The sequence below is a fragment of the Budorcas taxicolor genome, chromosome 6, assembly GCF_023091745.1.
Source record: "Budorcas taxicolor isolate Tak-1 chromosome 6, Takin1.1, whole genome shotgun sequence".
NCBI lineage: Eukaryota > Metazoa > Chordata > Mammalia > Artiodactyla > Bovidae > Budorcas > Budorcas taxicolor.
The window spans coordinates 93,328,530-93,354,206 of record NC_068915.1 but is presented as its reverse complement, the minus strand read 5'-3'; the positions used below and the strand labels follow the sequence as shown (position 1 = coordinate 93,354,206).

Below are 25,677 nucleotides of genomic sequence, written 5' to 3'. Positions count from 1 at the left end.
CTCCCTACTCCTCGCTTTTCTTTAGAATGAAAGAATGAATGAATGCTCAACCTGAATTTTGAAGCCTTATAACGTCATATTTGCATGGAACTTTAACACAGTAATTATCCTTAGCCACAGGGAAAATAAAATTACCTGCCAAAGATACTCCCACAGCAGCTGACTCATTTCCAGATCCCAGACACACCAACACCTACGCTTACATTTGATAACTCCCTAGGGCGTACGGCTGCTCCATTTCTAACATCTTTGACTACTGATGAATAGCTTGGGTCTAAAGATTGCAGAGATGTTGCTCCAAATAACTCATTAGGCAAATAGGGGCACTGGAACTCAGCTTAAAACCAATTTTTCCAATAGAAAGATTTTTTTCTTAAGTGATTGAATTAGAATTTATAGACTGAGTAATTACATAACCAGTGTGTGTAATCTAAATTCAGTCATTGAAAAAACACACTAAAATCTTTCAATTCTTTATTTTGAAATAATGAGTAAAGCAGAAACAATAATAATAATAATAATAAAGATAACTGGCAAAAACATGAGCAAATGAATTATCCTTTAAAGTGAAAGTAGCCAGGACTAGAAAAGTCTGTAGGGAAGAAGTCTGTTTATTGCAACACAATTACTTGTATCATCTTAAATTTGATCTCTAGGTAGAAAGCTGACCAAAAGTGAATGAATTTTATAATGAATTTTGGAGATCAGAACAAGAACAGTGGCTTTCTCATAGTGCCTTTCAGACTCTTTTAAGGAAAGTGAAAAGACCTTTTGTGTCTGTGTCTTAAGGGAAACAGAGAAATGTATTGGGAACATGGAATCTGGGACAAACATGATAACAGCTACAGATTTGAAACTGTCTGAGAAGAAACCAAGGATGTGAATTAGTATTACCTATATTTTTCTCAAACTTATATTCAGCAAGCCTTAATCATTTGATTGGAAGTTTTTATGCCTGCTTTTATCCTGTTAAGTCTTTCAATCATCTCGCTCCTCACAAACTAAATGCAGGGAATCTTTTCTTTCCACAATCCTTCATCCTCTCCTTCACTTTATGGTCTTAACTACCAGATTTGTTCCTCATGTGTGAATATTTGGGGAAGTGGTAGCGTATACACTATAAGGAAGCCTGCTTTAAGACTCAACCCCAGTAGGAAAACTCAGGGAAATTCCAAAAAATCAGGGAGTCTTTTGAAGTTCGTTATGATGATCAAGAGTTCATGGTTGCCTGCTTCTTGCCATTTGTGTTCTTTTGACCAAACTTTCTCAGGCCTTCCTCTGACCCCTGTCACAGGCCCCTGAATCCTCGCTTGGTCCCCAGACTGAGCAAGTACCAAAATGCCAACATGCCTCCTTTTCAGCTTGTCCTAAGAATGAGCTGACAAGGCGAGACACGCTTCCTTTCAACCCCCAATGATCCTGCCTCCTTGCTTGTCCAACTTCTTTAAAAATTTCTGCTAGGGCTTTCCTGATGGTCCAGTGGTTAAGGATCCATCTACCAAGGCAGGGTTCAATCCCTGGGTCCGGGGAGATCCCACATGCTGTGCCACGACTACTGAGCCCAAGAGCTATAGCTACCGAAGCCTGCACACCCTAGAGTTCTTGCTCCAGGAGAGACAGCACCTCAATGATAAGCCCACAGACCACAACTAAAGAAGAGCCCCCCTCGCCACAACTAGAGAAAAGCGCATGCAGCAATGGAGACCCAGCACGCGACAAATCAATCTCAAAAAAAAAGCTTCTGCTAAGATCTGTTTATCTCTTCTCCATAAAAGAAAAGCTTTTTGTTTGATTTTCAGACTCCTGTATACATTTCTGAGATTAAAGTCTTCTCCCTAATGAAATAGTCTCTTTGAAGAAAGCTTCTTCCTATCTACGTACAGATTTGACAACTAGTGATCTTCCTACCATGCATTTCTCAGATGTTAGATGGTTTTTCGCGTCGCAAGCTATGTGTTGGCAGTGTATTAGATTCCTTGTGTATGAAATAGCCAGGACAGGCAGATCTATTGACTCAGAAAGGAAACTGGTGGTTGCCAGAGGTGGGGAGGAATGGGGGGTGACTGTCAGTGGGCACAGGGTTTCTTTGAGGGCTGATGGAAAGATCCCAAACTTAGATCCTGGTGACAGCTGCACAACTCTGTGAAACCAGACAGCACTGAATTGCATACTTCAGGTGAATTTTATGGTACTTGACTTCTATCTCAATAAAGATTTCTTTAAAATGTATTCTAGTGATAGCCTGAAATAGAAAATGAAAGTGAGACATATCTTGAACTTTAAATTAGTTAAATTTTAAAGTGTTTCTTTCACTTGATAAAATAACACACACTGTAGCCCAAATTTAGTGCATAATTCAGTATCTATTTCCAAAAATGCCTCTTAGCTCAATGAAGTGAGAATCTGTACCTCTTAAGTTTTTCAAATAATACAGCAGGCAAGGTAAAAAGCAGCAAAATTGATGTAAAGGTTAAAGGATGAAATGAAAACAATTAACTGGCTTTATCACTGACACTGGAATATTCTCAAAGCTAAGTATGGAGACTGATCTCTGATTCTTTTTTTTTAATTGAAAAAGAAGCTTTTTATTCTTTCTTGGCCTGTCTTTTAGCAAGTCACCTATACATACACACACATATGTGCTTGCTAAGATGCTTCAGTTGTGTCCGACTCTGTGCAACCCTATGGATTGCAGCTTACCAGGCTCCTCTGTCCATGGAATGCTTCTCCAGGCAAGAATACTGGAGTGGGTTGCCATGCCCTCCTCCAGGGGGTCTTCTGCACTCAGGGATTGAACTTGTGTCTCTTATGTTCCCTGCATTGGCAGGTGGGTCCTTTACCACTAGTGCCACCTGGGAAGCCCGTGTGTGTGTGTGTGTGTGTGTGTGTGTGTGTGTACATATTTTTTTTAAAGCAGCATTTGGATCCTATTCTTGGCACTGAAGAGAGGATCAGAAGTTAGTGAAATAACACATGCAGAGGAAATCCTGAGAATACAGCCCAAACGTTAGGGAGGGCTTGCTCCCTGGTACTTTTTCTGTAATTTAGAATACTTCACTGTGGATGGGGTGACACGTGCAGGTTTCAACCTCTGTTTCCCCTGAAGCACATTGGAGAGGCTGGTTAACATCACAGGCTGTGGAGCCCAAATGCCTAGGTTAGAGCCCCAGCTCCACCACACTTTCCCTGAGTAACCTGGGAAAGGAACTTAACCTTTCAGTGCCTCAGGTCTCCTATGGGGATAATAACAATCCCTCACCCATGGGATTGTCATGAGGCTTAAATGGGTTGTTGTTTGCCAAGAGGTTAGCATAATGCCGAGCATGTCGTATGTGCCTGACGAATGTTTATTTAAAAAGTACAATTTGAGGCACCTTCCACCCTCCAGAGGTGGTAATTAACATTTGAAAGATGAATCAGAGCCTCACTCTGGAGGGTACGCTTAGATATCAGCTATCTTTATCTCACTGGAGAAGCTATTAATTATTATGATTGATGTTAGATATGATATTTCATTGGTGAAATGATAAGTTTTGTGGAGGACAGGTACTCCTACCCTGGCATTAGCAGAGAAGCAAGACCAACAGTCATCAGAAATTAGAGAATTTTGGGATTCTGAACAATCCTGTGTGCTTATGAGCATTTAGACTGAGTTGCGGGTAAAGAATCTGCCTACAATGCAGGAAACACAGGAGATGTGGGTTTGATCCCTGGGTCGGGAAGATCCCCTAGAGGACGAAATGGCAACCCAGTCCAGTACTTTTGCCTGAAAAATCCCATGGACAGAGGAGCCTGGAGGGCCACAGACCATGGGGTCACAAAGAGTGGGACACAACTGACTGACTAAGCACTCTCGCACGCTTGAGTTGGACTAGAATGGTCACTGAATCCTGTCTTTGAAGAGTGTCTCTTTCCTCTGAATGCATCTTTCTTGCAAGGTGTTCTTTGGGTGCCTAAAAGCACAGGCTGCAGAGACCTGATGGAGAAGACAGACCAGCTTACATAACCATGTTTTGTCTGCCTGTTAATCCACGTGTCTCTCCAGGCACAGATTCAGTCCGTGACTTATTTTCTTTCTGATTCTCCCTGTTCGCACAGCCAACAAGGAGGAGACCCGCAGTTCTGTCCTGAGTTTAATGTTGGGAGGCCACTGACATCTTCCAAAAATAACCAAACATGATTAATTACCATATGGGCTTAGATCTAGGCTTTCAATGGGCTCCATAAAAATGCCAGTAGAAGTGTAACATTTTTCTTTCTCAAGGAGTTTATAATCCAAACGTGGTACCAAGATAAACACAAAGTTAAACGGCAAAGGAAGCCCTAAACAGAGAACATCTTCCTGCATCCATTTCACAATATTTGTTGAGCATATGGTGTGTACCATGGGCTGTGCTGAGGGCTCTGGGGAGCATAAAGATGGATCAGTCAGGATTCTGAGATGAAAAGAGCTGATCCTGACACTGATTGAAAACTAGTGCAAAGTGTCTCAGTTTATAAGCACTGATGGACTTACCTATGGCCAGCAGTAAGTCTTCAAAATGCCCAGACAATTCTCCTTTTATGCTGTCCTCGATGTCCTTCTGGCTGATGTTTCTGTATTCATCAAATGCTGAAAAGCAGCATCGCAAAAAAATTGAAAGCATCCTAGTTGATACCTGAATATATTTTAGCTTCTGATTTGATATGCAGCAAATCATGTTATTAAGTAGCAAGCACAAACACTTCTTTAAACCATCAAAAACTCAGCACAGAAGTTTTTGTTTTGGATTTCTTTTTTAAAATATCATCAACAATAAAACTTGAACTTCATAGGCCATTTTCTTCAATGATTAATCTCTCTCTCTCCTTTCTTCCCTCCCCATCCTAGGCTGTAAGCATTTAAAATAGCCTGAAAGGTTAAATGATAAACAATTTCTCTAGCAAGGTGGGCTAACTTTTAAAAGATAACAGCACCTGAGGAACAAGAATGTGGTCATGAGTCAAATATATTTTAAATCTGCTACTGAAATCTTAACTGTGAGGATTTCTTTGTGCTGAATAATAAATCACTCCCCAAGGCAGCAGAGGCTATTTCATACTTACTGGAAGGCATTGAAAGTTCTTGGTCAATATTTCCCGAAAGTAAAACCTGTACACACGCCACCTAGCTTGGAGGGATACTTCATAAGCCAAGTATATTGTTTCCAAGTAAAATTTGAAAACAGAAAATTTGGAGATCTATGATTGTTTGGTTTTTATTTTTCAAATAAAGACATTAATAAAGCAATTATACTATACAATTACTATTATTTTTAAAAAGGATGAAATTTCAAGGTCCAAGTCTCCTCATTTTCCCACAAACTCGGTGTAAGCGTAGTCATGCACCGTGGTGGTTCTCCAGACCAGCACAGGGAAGATACAGTTAGATGTCCACAGGAAGTGGAGCTCTAGATTTTTGGGTGCTGTTGCTTCCAGAATGAACCAGGGACATGCATGAGTGAAGGGGTGGGTGCTTAGCAGTTCCATGGAATAGCTGGTCTGAGAAAAACAGCTTCCCCACTGCACCCATTTACCTTCATATCAGAAAAAGTTGAATGATAATCTGTATTTATGCATTAACAGAGATCACCTGTAATGCCTGGTTTTCCTGGAAAGTAGCTAACTAGGCAAGAAAGGGGCTGGAAGCCGTGATTTAGGATCTGCCATCAGCAGGAACACTGCTCTCTGCTTTCAGCCCAGACGGCGGCTCCTCTTTCCTCCCTCCCAAACCGACCCTGTCTATTATCTGTCACACACTCATTTCACATGCTAGAAGGTAACGCTCAAAATCCTTCAAGCTAGGCTTCGACGATACATCAACTGAGAACTTCCAGATGTACAAGCTGATTTAGAAAAGGCAGAGGAACCAGAGATCAAATGGCCAACATCTGCTGGATCATAGAAAAAGCAAGGTAATTCCAGAAAAACATCTACTTCATTGATGACGCTAAAGTCTTTGACTGTGTGGATCACAACAAACTGGAAAATTCTTCAAGAGATGGGAATACCAGACCACCTGACCTGCCTCCTGAGAATTCTGTATGCAGGTCAAGAAGCAACAGTTAGAACCAGACATGGAACAATGGACTGGTTCCAAATTGGGAAAGGAGTACATCAAGGCTGTATATTGTCACCCTGCTTATTTAACTTCTATGCAGAGTACATCATGCAAAATGCTGGGCTGGATGAAGCACAAGCTGGAATCAAGATTGCCAGGAGAAATATCAATACCCTCAGATATGCAGATGACAACACCCTTATGGCAGAAAGCGAAGAGGAACTAAAGAGCCTCTTGATGAAGATGAAAGAGAAGAAGGAAAAAGCTGGCTTAAAACTCAACATTCAAAAACTGAAGATCTTGGCATCTGGTCCCATCACTTCAGGGCAAACAGATGGGGAAACAATGGAAACAGTGACAGACTTATTCTTTTGGGTTCCAAAATCATTGCAGATGGTGACTGCAGCCATGAAATTAAAAGACTTTGCTCTTTGGAAGAAAAACTATGACAAACCAAGATAGCATGTTAAAAAGCAGAGACATTACTTTGCCAACAAAGGCCCATCTAGCCAAAGCTATGGTTTATCCAGTAGTCATGTATGGATGTGAGAGCTGGACAATAAAAAAGGCTAAGCACTGGAGAACTGATGCTTTAAAACTGTGGTATTGGAAAAGACTCTTGAGAGTCCCTTGGACAGCAAGGAGATCAAACTAGTCAATCCTAAAGGAAATCAGTCCTGAATATTCATTGGAAGGACTGATGTTGAAGCTGAAACTCCAATACTTTGGCCACTTGATGCAAAGAACTGTTTCACTGGAAAAGACCCTGATGCTGGGCAAGATTGAAGGCAGAAGGAGAAGGATATAACAGAGGATGAGATGGCTGGATGGCATCACCGACTCACTGGACATGAGTTTGAGCAAGCTCCAGGAGATGGTGAAGGATACGGGAGTCTGGCATGCTACAGTCCAAGGAGTTGCCAAGAGTTGGACACAACTGAGTGACTGAACATCAACACCAGGGGGTAAAGAATCTGCCTGCAATGCAGGCGACACAGGAAATGTGGCTTTGATCCCTGGATCAGGAAGATCCCTTTGGAGGAGGAAATGGCAACCCACTCTAGTATTCTTGCCTGGAAACTCCAATGGACAGAAGAACCTGTTGGGCTACAGTCCGTGGGGTTGCAAAGAGTTGGACACAACTGAGTGACCGAACACACACAGGTAATCTACTCAGCTCCGAGGGTAAAACCCGAGTACTGTTGATTCTCCTTGGGTTGGAGCACAGCTTCCCCAGGTAGTTTCCTGAAATGTCTGTACATAAAAATGGGACCGCCTTCACCATTTTTAACTTCATTTTCCAGAATTATGTATATTAAACCCTGAAGTACTTGCAAAAACAACACAACGCAGAGAAAAAAATAAAAAGATTGTAACATGAATCCATACTCAGTTTCAATTGAGGAAAGCTCCTTAGACACAGGATGTCGGTGAAGGCATCTTCATCCGTGCCCCATCTCTTTTCACCAGCATTATAGAGAATCTGTTGGAAAAGAGGGAAGACGTAAATGCTAGTACGGACCCAATTCTGTCTCTTTTGAGGAGGTGGGATGAGAAGAGGGGTAAGTTTATTTCATAGGTCACTGAGGTCTTCGATAAGCCTTGTCTCTCACTTCTAGCAGAAAAAGCTGACAGTTAAAGTGGCAGGAGCCAGGGGAATAATAACCAGCACTGGGGAAGGCAGAAAGATGGAGCTAAGGTATTGCTGGGCTTCAGGCTTCTCCTTCAGACAGAAAAGAAGAGAGCACAGCCCCAGCTGATGCCGGAGATATAAGAAGGCAGTAAGGAGGGAGGAGAGTTCAAGGACATGTTTGCTCTACTCTGTTACTGACCTGAGCATCCTTTTTGGCCAGCTGCTCATCCACTTTTAGACTCTCATCTCTTCTGCCCTAATCAGAGAAGATAAAAATGAAGGCAGTCTTTTTAAAGATAAATATTCCACCATTTGGCATTTCAACCTGCGGGCCTCTTAGAGCTGTTTCTTCCAGTGAGGACCACATAGCCCAAAGGAATTGAGCACTCACAGCTCTCTTTCTGGCCCTGCCGCTGACTAGCCATGAAATCTGTAGCAAATGCCTACAGTCTTCCGAGCACGAGTTTCCTTTTCTGGAAACTCAAGGTTCTTCAGGGAATCATAAGACAAGCCACACCTTGGGAGAAAATGTATGCAAACACATATCTGATACAGGGCTTGATCAAAAATACATAGAAGCTCTTAAAACTTGACAAAAAGAGAACAAACAACCCAATTAAAAAAGGGCAAAGCATCTGAATAGATATCAGATACACAAATGGTGAGAAAGTGCATGAAAAGATGCTCAACAACATCTCTCTCTCTGTGTCGTGTCTGACTCTTTGTGACCCCGTGGACTGTAGCCCACCAGAGTCCTCTGTCTGTGTGATTTCCCAGGCAAGAATACTGGAATGGGTTGCCATTTCCTTCTCCAGGGGATCTTTCCGACCCAGGGATTGAACACAGGTCTCCTGCATTGGCAGGTGAATTCTTTACTGAGCCACCTGGGTAGCCCACAGTGAAACAGCACTCAGTGATGAAAAAAAAAAAAACAAAAAACAAAAAGGAAAGGAGTTATTAAGCCATGAAATGATGCAGTCTGAAAAGCCCATACACTGTATTATTTCAACTATAGGACCATCTGGAAAAGGCAAAACTATAGAGATAAAAAGATCACTGGCTACCAGAGGTTCAGAGGGAGAAAGAGAGGGATGAATGACTGAAGCACAGATTTTTAGGGCAGTAAACCTATTCCATATGATTCTGTAATGGTGGACACAAGACATTAAACATTTGTCCAAACCCATAGAATGTATAACGCAAAGAGTGAATCCTAACGTACGGACTTTAGTTAATAATGTGTCAGTTCATTCGTTCATCATGTAATCATCATCTAATTCATTTATCATTTAATTCATTCATCAACTATAACCAATGTACCATGCTAACGCAAGATGTGTGCGAGGAGGAGGGGCATGTAGGAGGTTTCTGTAGCTTCTGCTGCATTTTTCTGGAAATCTAAAACTGCTCTAAAAATAAAATCTATTAAAATAAACCCCAAACTCAAAGATTCCCCACCAACTCTACTGTTGAAGGCTCTGTGGCTAAGTGTGTGTGCTTGCACATAAATTATTCAGGACATTATAAAAGATGGAAGATGGAGAAGGAAAGAGGATTGCCTGAATTATTTTGCAAATTACAGATGAATGAAACTTTTGGCTATAATACTTTAAAAAATGCATTTGTTCTAAACTAGTGGTTACGAATGGGGAAAGGGAAGCGAGTAGGGGCATTATAGGGTTAGGGGAATAAGAGATATAAATTATTAGACATAAAATAAGCTATAAGGATACACTGCACAACACAGGAAATAAAGTCAATATTTTATGATAACTATAAATAAAGTTCAGTCAGTTCAGTCGCTCAGTCGTGTCCCACTCTTTGCGACACCATGGCCTGCAGCAAGCCAGGCCTCCCTGTCCATCACCAACTCCCGGAGCTTGCTCAAACTCATGTCCATCGAGTTGGTGATGCCATTCGATCATGTCATCCTCTGTCGTCCCCTTTTCCTCCTGCCTTCAGTCTTGCCCAGCATGAGAGTCTTTTCCAATGAGTCAGTTCTTCACATCAGGTGGCCAAAGTATTGGAGTTTCAGCTTCAGCATCAGTCCTTCCAATGAATATTCAGGACTGATTTCCTTTAGGATTGACTGGTTGGATCTCCTTGTAGTCCAAGGGACTCTCAAGAGTCTTCTCCAACACCACAATTCAAAAGCATCAATTCAGCAATTATGCTTCAGTATAAATAAATAATAAACAAAAATTTTTAAAAATATATTTATGCCTATTTACAAATATTAGGTCTTTGTATGCCTGCCTGACTTTTGCATGATTTATTTTCTCTGGCTTCCAGTGCTGCTGCTACTCTGCTCCAACTAGCCTTCTCTGGTTTGTGGCTTTCTTGTTTTCCTTTCATCATTCACTCGGTTCCAATAATAAAAGTGTTGATGATCGTCGGCATTAATTCCAATAAGCTGCTGCCACCACATATCAATGACTTTCTCTGCTGTTATTTATACTCTTTCTCTCTCTGTATTTTCACAGCACCCTTGGTGGTTGGTAATACTATTATTTTAATTTTACAGATGTGAAATGAAGGCTTTAAGGCTTGAGTTAAAGTAACTTGTCTAAGTACATAGAGCTGGTAGGCAGCAGAGGAGTAGGAAGGTCCAGGCCCGATTGTGAAACCCTGTCCAGGAGCCCTGCTCGCCACTGCCTCCTGTGGGCGTGTGTGCTCACCACACATACAAGTAGATATACACTTAGGAATACTGACCTGTGGGATTGTATGTTTGTAGTGATGTCTCATCAACTTGAATTTATAGATTCAAACTTCAAAAGGCTTTCACCATTGAAAAAAACTGAAACTATAATGAGGATAAATTGTTCCCTAGTAGCATAATGACAAGTGTTGCCTCGACCCTCAGGCTGGGACAGTGATCGGGATTTTCCTACAGAAACATCAATAACCTCAGATATGCAGATGACACCACCCTTATGGCAGAAAGTGAAGAGGAACTCAAAAGCCTCTTGATGAAAGTGAAAGTGGAGAGTGAAAAAGTTGGCTTAAAGCTCAACATTCAGAAAACAAAGATCATGGCATCCGGTCCCATCACTTCATGGGAAATAGATGGGGAAACAGTGGAAACAGTGTCAGACTTTATTTTTTGGCATTCCAAAATCACTGCAGATGGTGACTGCAGCCATGAAATTAAAAGACACTTTCTCCTTGGAAGAAAAGTTATGACCAACCTAGAAAGCATATTCAAAAGCAGAGACATTACTTTGCCGACTAAGGTCTGTCTAGTCAAGGCTATGGTTTTTCCTGTGGTCATGTATGGATGTGAGAGTTGGACTGTGAAGAAGGCTGAGCGCCGAAGAATTGATGCTTTTGAACTGTGGTGTTGGAGAAGACTCATGAGAGTCCCTTGGACTGCAAGGAGATCCAACCAGTCCATTCTGAAGGAGACCAGCCCTGGGATTTCTTTGGAAGGAAAGATGCTAAAGCTGAAACTCCAGTACTTTGGCCACTTCATGCGAAGAGTTGACTCACTGGAGAAGACTTTGATGCTGGGAGGGATTGGGGGCAGGAGGAGAAGGGGACAACAGAGGATGAGATGGCTGGATGGCATCACGGACTCGATGGATGTGAATCTGAGTGAACTCCGGGAGTTGGTGATGGACAGGGAGGCCTGGCGTGCTGCGATTCATGGGGTCGCAAAGAGTCAGACATGACTGAGTGACTGAACTCACTGAACTGAACTGAAGGGGTGTGTAAATCAGCTGAAAGAGGCTGTTGAGACAGGGCTTAAGTCATTTCCTCTCTTGCACATGTGAGTGTGTGTATGCTAAGTTGCTTCAGCTGTGTCCAACTCTTTGGGACCCTATGGGCTATAGCCAGCCAAACGTCTCTGTCCAAGGGATTCTCCAGGCAAGAATACGGGAGTGGGTTGCCATCTCCTCCTCCAGAGGATCTTCCCAAGCCAGGGATCAAACCTGCATCTCCTATGTCTCCTGCATTGGCAGGCGGGTTCTTTACCACTAGCGCCACTTGGGAAGCCCCTCTTACACATATCTATGACTGTACCTCATCCCTGACCTTCAGTTCAGTTCAGTTCAGTCCCTCAGTCATGTTCCTTTCTTTGCAACCCCATGGACTGCAGTATGCAAGGCTTCCCTGTCCACCACCAACTCCTGGAGCTTACTTAAACGTATGTCCATTGAGTCAGGGACCCAACCATCTCAGCCTTTGTCATCCCCTTCTCCTCCCACCTTCAATCTTTCCCTGCATCAGGGTCTTTTAACAATGAATCAGTTCTTCACATCAGGTGGCCAAAGTATTGGAGTTTCAGCTTCAGCATCAGTCCTTCCAGTGAATATTCAGGACTGATTTTCTTTAGCATGGACTGGTTGGATCTCCTTGCTGTCCAAGAGACCCTCAACAGTCTTCTCCAGCACCACAGTTCAAAAGCATCAGTTCCTTGGTGCTCAGCTTTCTTTATAGTCCAACTCTCACATCCATACATGACCACTGGAAAAACCATAACTTTGACTAGATGGACCTTTGTTAGCAAAGTAATGTCTCTGCTTTTTAATATGCTGTTTGGTTTGTCAAAGCTTTTCTTCCAAGGAGCAAGTATCTTTTAAGTTCGTGGCTGCAGTCACCATCTGCAGTGATTTTGGAGCCCCCCAAAATTAAGTATCTCACTGTTTCCATTGCTTCCCTGTCTATTTGCCATGGAGTGATGGGACCAGATGCCATGATCTTCGTTTTCTGAATGTTGAGCTTTAAGCCAAGCTTTTCACTCTCCTCTTTCACTTTCATCAAGAGGCTCTTTAGTTTTTCTTCACTTTCTGCCATAAGGGTGTTGTCATCTGCATATCTGAGGTGATTGATATTTCTCCTGGCAATCTTGATTCCAGCTTGTGCTTCATCCAGCCTGGCATTTCGCATGATGTACTCTGCACATAAGTTAGATAAGCAGGGTGACAATATACAGCCTTGACGTACTCCTTTCCCAATTTGGAACCAGTCCACTGCTCCATGTCCAGTTCTAACTGTTGCTTCTTGACCTGCCTACAGATTTCTCAGCAGGCAGGTAAGGTGGTCTGGTATTCCCATCACTTGAAGAATTTTCCAGAGTTTGTTGTGATCCACACAGTCAAAGGCTTTAGCATAGTCAATAAAGCAGAAGTAGATGTTTTTCTGGAACTCTCTTCCTTTTTCCATGATCCAGTGGATGCTGGCAATTTGATCTCTGGTTCCTCTGCCTTTTCTAAATCCAGCTTGAACATCTGGAAGTTCTTAGGTCATGCACTGTTGAAGCCTGGCTTAGAGAATTTTGAGCATTGCTTTGCTAGCATGTGAGATGAGTGCAATTGTGCGGTAGTTTGAACATTATTTGGCATTGCCTTTCTTTGAGACTGGAATGAAAACTGAGCTTTTCCAGTCCTGTGGCCACTGCTGAATTTTCCAAATTTTCTGGTATATTGAGTGCAGCACTTTCACAGCATCAACTTTTCAGACTTGAAATAGCTCAACTGCAATTCCATCACCTCCACTAGCTTTGTTCATAGTGATGCTTCCTAAGGCCCACTTGACTTCACATTCCAGGATGTCTGGCTCTACATTAGTGATCACACCATCATGGTTTTCTGGGTCATGACGATCTTTTTTGTATAGTTCTTATGTGTATTCTTGCCACCTCTTCTTAATATCTTCTGTTTCTGTTAGGCCCATACCATTTCCACCCTTTATCGTGCTTGACCTTACCATCTTTTTTATAAAGCCATGAGCATCCTAAACAGAGACAGCAAGGTGTGGCCACATTTTGGTCACATGGTGATGAATGGTTTATCGGCTCTTCCACAGAGGGCAAGGATGAAGTTGCAGAAAGTCACTTTTTAAGTCCTGAGACTGATATACAACTTCTCTGAAGGTAATTCTCAATTATGTTTCCTACTTAATTTAAATGCTACCAAAAGTGATATATTCTTTGAAGTTCAGAAGAAAATCAGCATGTTCTTAAAAATGGAGACACTTACAATGGAAATAAATGATTTTTCTTCTAGATGAACTTGTGTGTGTGTTTAGTTGCTCAGTTGTGTCTAACTCTTCAAGACCCCATGGAGCCTGCCAGGCTCCTCCGTCCATGGGATTCTCCAGGCAAGAATACTGGAGTGGGTTTCCATCCCCTCTTCCAGGGGATCTTCCCGACTCAGGAATTGAACCTAGGTCTCCCATATTGCAGGTGGCTTCTTTACTATCTGAGTCACTAAGGAAGCCCAGATGAACTTACAGAATATTTTCTAATGTATTACAAACCCTGATCAAAATACATTTAGTCCATATACTGATCAAAACAAGATTTTTTGTCTACTCATTATGTTATACTTTAATGACGGTAGTTAAATATTATGCTGCATGGTGGTGATGCAAATGTAAAATGAACAAATCATTTCATAAGGAAAACTGCAGTCTCACTGTCTCAATTTGGTTGTTTGAAAACTTCCTAAAAATCATTATTGAGCATGCATCTTATTGGGGAAAATGAAAAATGAAAAACAAAAACTTACATTTGCCAAAATCAACAGAGCTTTCCGGAAATCACCCGATGTTTCAGAACTAATCTCATCTCCAAGACTCTTCTTGTACACTGAAACCAGATAAGAATGAAACTAAGCCTTGAGAAGCTAAAAAATATCATTTTAAAACAGAAAAGCTTAAATGTCAACATTGGCAAGGAATGAGTACCTGATAAAATAAATCTTGCTACTGCTTCTTTTCTTAATCTTTTAGTGCTCTTCTGCAATAGATAAATTCTTCTTATAACCATTACTATAGTGTGTGGTGTGGTAGTAGCACAGAATAGAAAAAAAAAAAGCTGCCATTCTGGATCAAATCATGGTTCGTTTCATCTGCCTACGATACTAAGAAATGTATAGTGAGAAAGCTAGGGTGGCTAGGCTATTAGTTTGCTTTCCAGTTTCTACTACATCTTTCTTCCTTAGGAATAGAAACCTGGCCTTAAGTAAGACATAGTACACACAGCTTCAAGACCACATTCTCCGCTCTCCTCTTGGCATGAAATGTAGGCAGACCTTTAGGACACTGCTGGGAAATCTCCTTAGTGATGGCTCATGTCCATCTTCGTGCCTTCCTCTGTCCTACTGCTTAGTGTGTAGATTGATTGCTGGAGCTCAGGCAGCCATCTTGGTCTGTGAAGAACTACATCTGAGTGATGGCATAAAAATAAGCAGGAAGGGGTCTGGGTTCCTGAAAGTTCTGAGGAGCTATCATACTGGTCCTAGAATTGCTTATGTCTACACTTCTATATATGAAAGAAATAAATGTTCATCTTACTTAAGCCACTGTTATTTTTGCTGTATTGAACCTATCTCTAATCTTAATGCATACAGCTAGGTTGCATTATTTGATAGCTCTCAAAAGTAAGAAAGCTACCCTAAAACATACTGTTTTTCCATAACAAATGCCAACTGTGTGTTCACATATTTTAGTAGCCCTGTACTAAAGAGCCACCTGTACACCTGGATGCAGCTGATACCATGGAGCTACTTGAACTGCCTGCCTCATTCTCAAGAACTCTATAAACTAGTCATATGAATACTTATCCTTTTAAATCAGTAAAGCACAACTATAGAAAATGATATGAGGACTTCCCTGGTTGCCCAGTGGTTAAGGATCCACCCACCAATGCAGGGGACATGGGTTTGATTCATGGTCCAGAAAGATCCTACATGCTGAGGGGCAACTAAGTTGCAGGGTGCTGCAACCACTGACCCCACGCTCTACAGCCCATGAGCTGCAACAAGTGAAGTCACCGCAATGAGAAGCCCATGCATTGCAACTAGAGAAAGCCCGAGTTTAGCAACAAAGACCCAGTGGAGCCAAAAACAAATTTAAAAACAGAAAATGATTTGAGATTATCTAATCTTAAAAACTGTGTTGAGAGAGAAACTTTTTCAGTGTGATTTTAGTAAGTCTCTTTTATGAAATCTATAATTTTCCAGAGCAATTGAAGTAAACAAAATCCACTATAAATACAGATTATTTATCTAAGTAATATTAACTTTTAGTAGGCATCATTTTCCCTAACTCATGTTATGTTACATCTATCCTTCACTCTTTTGAAAAAAAAATTTTTAATTTAAAAATATCAAGCCTAAGGATGATGCTGATTTGTTAGAATTTGGAGAAGTATTTTATAATACTAGAATTATCTAGATGAGGCTCATGCAACCTCCCACACCTCCTTTTTACTCCAGGTATTTTTTTGCAGGAAAACAGTAAGGAACAGTTAGAATTAGACATGGAACAACAGACTGGTTCCACATAAGAAAAGGAGTACATCAAGGCTGTATATTATCACCCTGCTTATTTAACTTCTATGCAGAGTACATCATGAGAAACACTGGGTTGGAGGAAGCACAAGCTGGAATCAAGATTGCCAGGAAAAATATCAGTAACCTCAGATATGCACATGACACCACTCTTATGGCAGAAAGTGAAGATGAAAGTGAAAGAGGAGAGTGAAAAGTTGGCTTAAAGCTCAACATTCAGAAAACTAAGATCATGGCATCTGGTCCCATCACTTCATAGCAAATAGATGGGGAAACGGTGGAAACAGTGGCTGACTTTATTTTGGGGGGCTCCAAAGTCACTGCAGATGGTGATTGCAGCCATGAAATTAAAAGATGCTTACTCCTTGGAAGGAAAGTTATGACCAACTTAGATAGCATATTCAAAAGCAGAGACATTACTTTGTCAACAAAGGTCCATCTAGTCAAGGCTATGGTTTTTCCAGTGGTCATGTATGGATGTGAGAGTTGGACTACAAAGAAAGCTGAGTGCTGAAGAATTGATGCTTTTGAACTGTGGTGTTGGAGAAGACTCTTGAGAGTCCCTTGGACAGCAAGGAGACCCAACCAGTCCATCCTAAAGGAAATCAGTCCTGGGTGTTCATTGGAAGGACTGATGTTGAAGCTGAAACTCCAATATTCTGGCCACTTGATGCAAAGAGCTGACTGATTAGAAAAGACCCTGATGTTGGGAAAGATTAAAGGCAGGAGGAGAAGGGGATGACAGAGGATGAGATGGCTGGATGACATCACCGACTCAATGGACATGGGTTGGGTGAACTCCGGGAGTTGGTGATGGACAGGGAGGCCTGGCGTGCTGCAGTTCATGGGGCTGCAAAGAGTCCAACACAACTGAGTGACTGAACTGAACTGAGACTAAAAATATGAAGATTTTTTTCAATAAAAGTTGAAAACTACTTTATGCATTTTGGGGCACAGTAGGGTACAGAAAAACAAATACAGTGTTTTAATAATGCAGAATTTGAAGCAGAAGTTCGAGCTCTTGATTCCTGATTCAGTGTTCTCTCATGCACTGTTGACTTTAGAATACTGGGAAGAGTTCAGAATTTAGATCTCTATTCATTGAAGTGTTATTGTATCATTGTACTGTACAAGCCACTCCATATACTTGGTCCTTCTATGAGGGCCATGTTGACAGTTCGTCTGACGGATTTCTAATGCATAGGTCACTGTTTCACATTATATGACGCCATCGCTCTCACTACAGCTGACTGCAACAGAGTTGGCCTCTGACTAGAGGCAGCCAGCAGCCTATGAGGTGACCTGGTGGGAGAACTCTGCCTAAAAGAAAGTGCCTTTCTGAGCCCACTGAATCTTCTCTGTTACAGAGTGAGCCGTACAAGAGTAATAATGAAGTGGAAAGACTCCCAGAAATAAAGCATAAAACTGAAGCCAAGAAAAAAATCAGAAACCGTGAGCAAATGCAAGCCTTGAGGAGACACATACCATGTGGTGAGTGAAGAGATGTTACTTGGTCTCTTCAAGAACAGTAGAGGCTGAGAAGGAGGGGAAAGTGTTGCTCGGATGGAGATGTACAGGGGAGCCACGGATGCCTGATGCAAAGGGAGTGACTGGAAGGCTGAGTCCCCAGGAAAGTTCTGTGTCCTGTATCAGCTTGGCTCTACATGACTGAGATTACTGGCTGTAGCTCTCTTCCTTCTTTTACTATTTCCTTCTTTCAATTCTTGTGTATCATGAATCCCTACTTACCAAGGGAACCTAGATGTGGTTCAATTCTTTCTAGCTTTAGAGAGCTTAACTCACACAGATACCGGGACATCTGGTACCTCTGAACAAGGATCCACTTGTCATATTAGCAAAACAGTAGTCCCATTCACTTGGCTCTTGAGGTCCCCTATCTCAATCTTAGGGATATCCATTCAAAAAATATTCTGAGCACTGGAAATAAAACATAGAGCAAAAAAGACAAAAATTCCCCCTTCATAGAGATTACACCACAGGGCTGTTTGTACATAAACAAATGCTGAACTTCAGGGAGAATTTTGGGGTCAGTCAACTCATGGAGTGGTAACTCTTCTAACAGATACCAAAAAGCAACATAGCATCTTGGGATACAGCCCCGGGGTCTCGTGATTTTTTACAAGTACATCTTGTTGGACTGAGGGAATCAAAGACATTAAACACCCACCATGTACCCATCTATGCCTATTTTTGAGCAATGGTCTCATCTACCCCAAATTTGCTCCTCTACACCTTGACTTGTGGAGCTAGGGGCAGGACTCGACAAATTATATTTCTCTTTTGTTGCCCCCACCACCCTACCTCCCTCTCAGGTTCCACCAATGAGGGGAGTAGAGGGAGATCAGATGGAAGGCAGGAGAAGGAAGGAAGGACAGTGTCAACCTGGTGAAGAGATTCACCCAGACAGCAGCAGTTGGCTCCAGGCTCCTAGAACAAGTCACCTGTTTACATGCCCCTGTAGGTACTAGCCCTAGCGAGATGGAGCCCCCTTCCCCTCCACGGAAATCTGAACTCCAATTCTGAGGCCTCTCCTCTGAACCCCTGAAGCATTGAGTTGGCCAAAAAGTTTGTTTGGGTTTTCCCAAAAATATTACAGAAAAACCAGAACAACTTCTGGGCAGCCCAGTACCAACATCGGAAAGTACCAGCACCCTCCTCTGAGCTAGTTTCTAAAAACCCTAATCTCGTCCCGGCCTCGAGGGTTACACTTCTGAGCTACGCCTGTGTTTCTGTTCCACTTTTTCAGTTTTCCAGAAGGTGCTTAAACAATTCTTGATATCAAAATTCTGTAATGTGTTTCTGGTTTTCTGACTAGACCTGATTAGCACATTAACAATAAAATAGTCACCTATCTTTGAGGGATCTACATTTTAACGAGAAATTCTCAAAGTAAACTCTCTAACACCCACCTGGGGACTGGTATATCCCTCCTTTTGCTCTCTTCCACTGCAAAAGCTCCCATGATACAAAACCATAGAAACCATAGCTCCCTTAAGGTACTTGGAGGAGGCGCAGGAAGCTATTGTTTAATCAGAATTGGGCTGGTCACTGTCCCTTGCTTTTTGCAGCTAACCTCTAAACAATCAGAATTTCCCCAATAGGAATATCATTGTTATTCATGGAGGGTCCCTTGAACCACAGCTGAGTTTATGCTAACAAGATGACTCCAGATGGCGCTGGGTCACACTAGAAAGATCAACTTGGTGACTAAAGGGTTAAGGCTTTGAACCATGTGATATCAGCCTGACCTCTAGTGGGCAGGAGGGGACTAGAGATGGAGTTCAGTCACATGGCTGTGATGGAGTCAGTCAGTCATGCCTGTGTAGGACTTCCTTGGTGGTCCAGTGGGTAAGAATCCATGTGCAATGAAATGCAGAGGGCACGAGTTCGATCCCCAGTCTGGGAAGATCGCACATGCCATGGGGCACCTAAGCCTGTGTGCCGCCAACTACGGAAGCCTGCACGCTCTAGAGTCCATGCTCTGCAGCAAGAGAAGCCACCGCAGTGAGAAGCCCACGCAGCACAACCAAGAGTCGCCCCGATTGCTGCAACCAGAGAAAGCCTGTGTGCAGCAATGAAGACCCCGTGCAGCCGAGAATCAATGAACAAGTAAAAGGTTCTGTTGCTTGGTTTCTAAAAAAACAATCAGGCATGTGTAATAAAACCCCACTGAAAACCCCAGACACCAAAGACCAAGTGACCCTCCCTGGTTGGCAGTTAGATTGATACATCACTGTGCTGGGAGGGGGATGCATCTTGCAGACCTCCAAGCGCTATGTCTGGGACCCTCCCAGACTTTTCTCAGTACATCTCTTCACGCCACCAGTCTTGATGGTGCCCTGGAGAAGGAAATGGCAACCCACTCCAGCATTCTTGCCTGAAAAGTTCTATGGGCAGGGGAGTCTGGCGGGCTACAGTCCATGGGATCACCAAGAGTTAAGACACAACTGAGTGCACACACACACACAATTTCCCACACCAAAAATCATGAGGCTAAGCCCAGTGTTTTTAGCATGTCATATGAATATACAATGATTTGAGTCTCTTCCATTGATGAAAATGGTTGATTCAATTAAGCAGCAATTGCTGAGAGCAAAATCCACTAGAGTTGTAATGTTTACATGCAAAGCATTAATGCCATTGCTTTATAGCAGTTTCTAGCTAAGATCATATTAAAATGTTCTCTGAAAAATCCACAGTCCTTAGCCCATTGTAGAATGTGTCCTCCTTTTTATACTCTTGCCTTCTCAAAATCACTCATGAAGAAGAGCTTGGTGGGTTTCTGGGGGAAAATAGCATTGGCTCATATAGGTGTGAACAGCGGTAAAGGTAAGCAGAAAACATGATCACCTGTATAGTAGGCATGGCCGATCTCCTGCATCTGCTTGCTCGTCCTAGTGGTTAGAATTTCAATCAGTGCATCCTCATTTGTCCCCGTGCCCTAGAAAGAAAAAGGAAAACTATTAAAAAAAAAAAAAAAGTATTTATTTGACTGCACTGGGTCTTAGTCGTGGCATTCAGGATCTCTAGTTGTGGCATGCCAGCTTAGTTGCCCCACAGCATGTGGGATCTTAGTTCCTGGATCAAGGATTGAACCCATCTCCCTTGAATTGGAAGACAGATTTTTAACCACTGAATCACCTGGGAAGTCTCACGGAAAACTATTTTTAGAACACTTAAAAAAACTCAGCTTTACGCACTTTGGTCTTAATATCTCGTTTTACATGGAAGAAAAGAATCGTTTTTAGTCAATCACTTTCTTTAAGCCAGTATTTAAATTTTCTGTATATTTTAGTATTAAAATAACATGAATCATCTAAAGTTAACTGACATTAAAATTTTAAAGAAAATGTCCTGCTGTAGTGTAAAAATTCATTGACTAATTCCAGGAGGAAAGAGTATAAAGGGAAAGCTTACATCAGGATCGGAAGTGAGCATTCAAATGTGTCATTGTATTTAGAGGGCTCTGCAATTCTTTTGAATGAGTTCATCCTTATGCCAATGTACCGTGTTGGTCAGCAAGCATCATCCTCTTCACTGGGGAGGTTTTTAAAGCCTCGATATTATATGAGACCATGAGCCCAGCTGGTTTAGAGGCTAGTGATTCCTGAGTCTTGGTTTATATTGAGGTCACTGAGTCACACTGTAGAAGCCATGTACACTAGCACTTGATCAAAGCAGGTCAAGGTAGTATAAGAAAAGGGGCTGAATTGTGTCCCTCTGTGGCAAAGATTCCTAGTGGTTCCCCAATAGATCTCCTTTTCAAATTATTTTATTTTATTATTTTTAAATAGACTTTTTTTGGGGGGTGCTTTCCTTCTTTTTAAAACTTTACTGAAGTATAGTTGATTACAATGTCATGTTAGTTTCAGGTGTACAGCAAAATGATTCAGTTATACATTAACATATATATATTCTTTTCTCATATAGGTTATCACAGAATATTGAGTAAAGCTCCCTGGGCTATACAGTAGGCTTTTGCTGGTTATCTATCTTTTATACATTAGTGTGCATATGTTAATCCCAAGCTCCTGATTCATTTTAGAGCAGTTCTAGGTTTATGGCAAAATTGAGCAGATCCAATATTTTTTATCATCGTTGATCAGAATTCATTGTTGACAGAATCCCCATTTTCAAACTTAGCACAAAGCTACCCAAATAAAGTGGCTTCCCAGATGGCTCAGTGGTAAAGAACCTGCCTGCCAATGCAGGAGACACAAGAGATGTGAGTTTGATCCCTGGGTTGGAAAGACCCCCTGGAGGAAGGCATGGCAACCCACTCCAGTATTCTTGCCTGGAGAATCTCATGGACAGAGGAGCCTGGAGGGCTATATAGTCCATGGAGTTGCAAAGAGGTGGACACAAATGAAGCGACTTAGCACACATGGACCCAAATAAAGACTGTATTTCTCAGCTTCCCTTAGAGCTAGGTTATCTATATAACTAAATTCTGATCCATGAAATACATGTGATGCCTCACGTACAATTTCTGGGAGTCCGTAAAGAGAAAAGATGAACACGTCTTGGCCTTTGACTCTTTTCAGTTGTCTGGAATAAAGGTGTAATGGCTGGATGTTGAGCAGCCATCTAGATAAGAAGTATAATCTACAGGCTGAAGATGGTGGAACCTCAAGACTGAAGGTCTGATAATGATGGTGCCATGATACTGAGCTATGGATGGCTTCTTTTGGATTTCTTTTACATAGAGGGAAAATTACTAATCCTTGTTGGCTAATCTAATTCTCACCATTTCACCTGCTAAGCTGTCCCCCCTGTAGCAGCCACAGAAATGCACTGCTGAGATTTCATTTCAGGAGAACATGCTGCAAAGAATGTAGCTGGCTGACAGCTTCCAACCTTTGGATCTGCCACAAAATCCACACCAAGATCATGGTCTCTCCAGGCTGCTTTCAGCTATGACTGAGCATGGAAGGGGAACCGAAGCTGGGCCACCATTCCACCCCATGTAAGACTCCTCCAAAGGGCACACCTTGCTCAGGGCTCCCCATCGGTCTGCCACGGCTTCCTCAGAGCAGTGCTGTAGACGGAGGCTCTTCCTGTCGGAGCCGCCTTCCTTCCCTCTCTCCTTTCACAGGTGTCACACTCGTACTGTAGCCAGCAGTTTTGCCCCACCTACCCTGCTCTGTCTCTTCTTTATCCTTCGCAAGCATTTCACCCAATATATCTCTTGTACCTCTTGTCATCTGCTTTGCAGGGTACCTATACTTCTTTCACAGAAAAGAAAGTGATTATCTCTGATGGGAAGAAGATGGTCTTGCCTCAGAACTAGACTTCTTCCTTCCCCTCCTTCAGGTCAACAAATACAGTAAGTCCTCTACACACAAACCTTTAAGTTGCAAACTTTCAAAGACTCGAACACGCTCCTGTATGCCAACTTTTGTACTGTACGACTGTTACTTTTCAAGGTATTAATACTGTAAGATTGTAAGATTAAAAGTGTTCTATTCCTTGTGTTTGTTTTTTATGTATTATTTGTGTGAACAGTATTATAAATATATTACAGTATAGTACTGTATAGCTGATAGATAGTTGGGTACCTAGGCTAACTTTGTTGGATTTATGAACAAACTGGACCTTACAAACTCACTCTCGGAACTCATTCGTACGTCAGGCATCTATTTCATCACAGGCTTTCCTCTAGAACCAGAGGAGGTTCCTAAAGGGATGAGATTCCCTGATATGATCAAAGTTTGCATGTTCATTGGATGGAAAAAATTATATGTAAATAACCGAAAATTAACAAGATAATTTTAGATGGTAATAGGTGCAATTAAGAAAATTAAACTGAGTGAATTAACAGAAAATATCTGGAAGAATAGTGTTCCAGATGGAAAGAACATCATGTACAAAGACTTCAAGATAGGAATAAGCTGAGAATGTCCACAGAGCATCAAGAAAGCCAGTACAGCTACAGCAATGAATTGGGGTGGTGGGCAGGGGAGGAGAGGGTGTAATAATCAGCTTTATGTGTCAGTCTGGCCGGGCTACAGTCCTCAGTTATTTAATCAAACATTAATCTAGTGTTGCTGTGAAAGTATTTTGCAGTTGCAGTCTATTATTGATCAACCTTTTCGGGGAGCATCTTAGATATTCTAAGCAGGCCTAATTCAATCAGTCAAAGAGCCTTAATTAAGAAGAGAGCTGAGCTTCTCTGAAAAAAAAAAAATGGTAGCTTTGATGTGTGAGAGGAAGCGAGGGATCAAGGATAGTTCTAGTTTTGGGGCCTAGGCAATGAGGTTAATGATGGCGCCACTAACTCTCAGTGACAACAAAATAGAGAATTTGACTCCTCAGGTCAAAGAAACAAAATTGGACAATATCCTTTCAGGCTAGGAACACGTGGGCTTAAGGTTCCACAACTGCTTCCCATTTCAGGGCTGTTCTAACAGTTGGAGAGCACGGAATCTCCAAATCCATCACGCTGACTCCCACACCTCAAGGGTGCAGGCCTTCCCCAGTGTCTTGGGGGTAAAGAACCTGCTTGCCAATGCAAGCGACACAAGAGACTCAGCTTCCATCCCTGGGTCGGGAAGATCCCTGGAGAAGGAAATGGCAACCCACTCGAGTATTCCTGCCTGGAGAATCCATGGACAGAGGAGGCTGGCGGGTTACAGCCCACGGGGTCCCAAAGAGTCGGACATGACGGAGCAACTAAGCATGTGCTCAAGTGTGCACTGGAAGAAAGACACTCCTTCTGATCATCAAATCCTAGGCAGAAACGGCCTGTGCAGAGCTCATACTTTCATGGATTTCTTCAGCTGTTTTGCATCGAACACTGCCGGTGGGGTCACCAGGGCTACCATGAGACCCTTGAAGTGGCCAGAGAGATCACCCTTCAAGTCATCTTTCAGTTCCTGAAATTAAAAGAAAGAGAAAATCATGAACCACTTCTCTTCCTCCAAAGTCATCTAGTAATAGATGACTGTGAATGTATGAATTCAGGCAAAAAACATGTACATCCACAGGCGATAAACAGAAATGGTGAAAATACTTCTATGGCTATTAATCTGCATTTTATGACTGCTTCCAAAATGTTCTGTTTTATAGATGGTTTCCTGAAGGGAAGGCAGTGGAGGAGGTCCTGTGAGGGGCACAGACAGGAACTGTCTATTAAAATGCATTTCCCAGGCCCTTGATGTTCTCAGAGCTGGGGCTGGGTGAGGGAAGAGGATGGGGGAGGAGCCCCGTAATTCACACTCAGTTTTAACAGGAGGTGCTCCATTCCGCCTGGCTTCTCAGTGTCTGCCAAACAGGTTCGAAGGGAGAAGATGAGGGAAGACAGTGCGTGGTCATTTGCCTCTGCTCGGAGTGTGGGACCAGGAAGCACCCAAAGCAGTTTTCTGGCAACGAGAGCAGGGGAAACTAGAAATGTGGCAACAGGGAAACCTTACTTACTCATACCCTCTTTCGGCAGTGTTTTCACATGTTACCTAAGTCCAATCCATCTCGCTTGCTTGAAGGCAAGTAATATGGTTTCTATTTTTAATAGCCAAAGGAGTATTACTGAGTAATTATTTTTCCTGCTCTTGATGATCTCCAGCCTTGAAACAAGAGGCTGAAAGCCCACCGGACTGCTATGACGATGTGGGTGTAGACCAACATCTTCCGTGACCCTGGGGGCCCAGTGGGGATAGGCTCCTGCCAAAACAAATGGATTGGAGCCACTGTAGTCATCCTGAGGGGTTTCCTCCTCAACAGCTACACTCCAACCCATCTGTCCTCAGACGGATCTTGCTTCACATGCTCTCCTTCCGTCCCACTTCGAGGCATGGTTTTCATCCTTCGCCTCTATCCTTCCTCCGTGTTTTGAAAATCCTGAAAGGCCAATGGATCGTTCACATTCCCTGTACATGGGTATGTTGCCTTGGCCAGAAGCTTGGCAATTCTTTTAATTTGACAAGTGTTTACTGGGTACCTGCTCTGTGCCAGGCACTTAATGATGAGTTGGACACAATCCTTACCCCTAGGACACTGTCCCCTAAAGGGAAAAACAGAAATAGTCAAAGATAAAATTTCCATGTAATATATGAAATATCTGATAAAGGGAACACAGCGCTTCCTCAGTGGCTCCGGAGTAAAGAAACGGCCTGCACTACAGGAGATGCAGTTTCAATCCCTGGGTG

The 25,677-nt window shown here is 42.4% G+C and overlaps 1 protein-coding gene across 2 annotated transcripts in view; it reads right to left on the bottom strand.

The window, feature by feature from the left end:
• Positions 1-25,677, bottom strand: part of ANXA3 (annexin A3) — a 74,528-nt gene that overhangs the window by 10,147 nt on the left and 38,704 nt on the right. For both annotated transcript variants that reach the window (XM_052642069.1, XM_052642068.1), the window contains exons 5-10: positions 24,295-24,408; positions 20,384-20,474; positions 14,228-14,307; positions 7,912-7,968; positions 7,469-7,562; positions 4,517-4,612 (exon numbers count right to left, since the gene is read on the bottom strand). In XM_052642069.1, the coding sequence (XP_052498029.1) occupies positions 4,517-4,612; positions 7,469-7,562; positions 7,912-7,968; positions 14,228-14,307; positions 20,384-20,474; positions 24,295-24,408 (532 nt within the window). The remainder of the gene's footprint in view (positions 1-4,516; positions 4,613-7,468; positions 7,563-7,911; positions 7,969-14,227; positions 14,308-20,383; positions 20,475-24,294; positions 24,409-25,677) is intronic.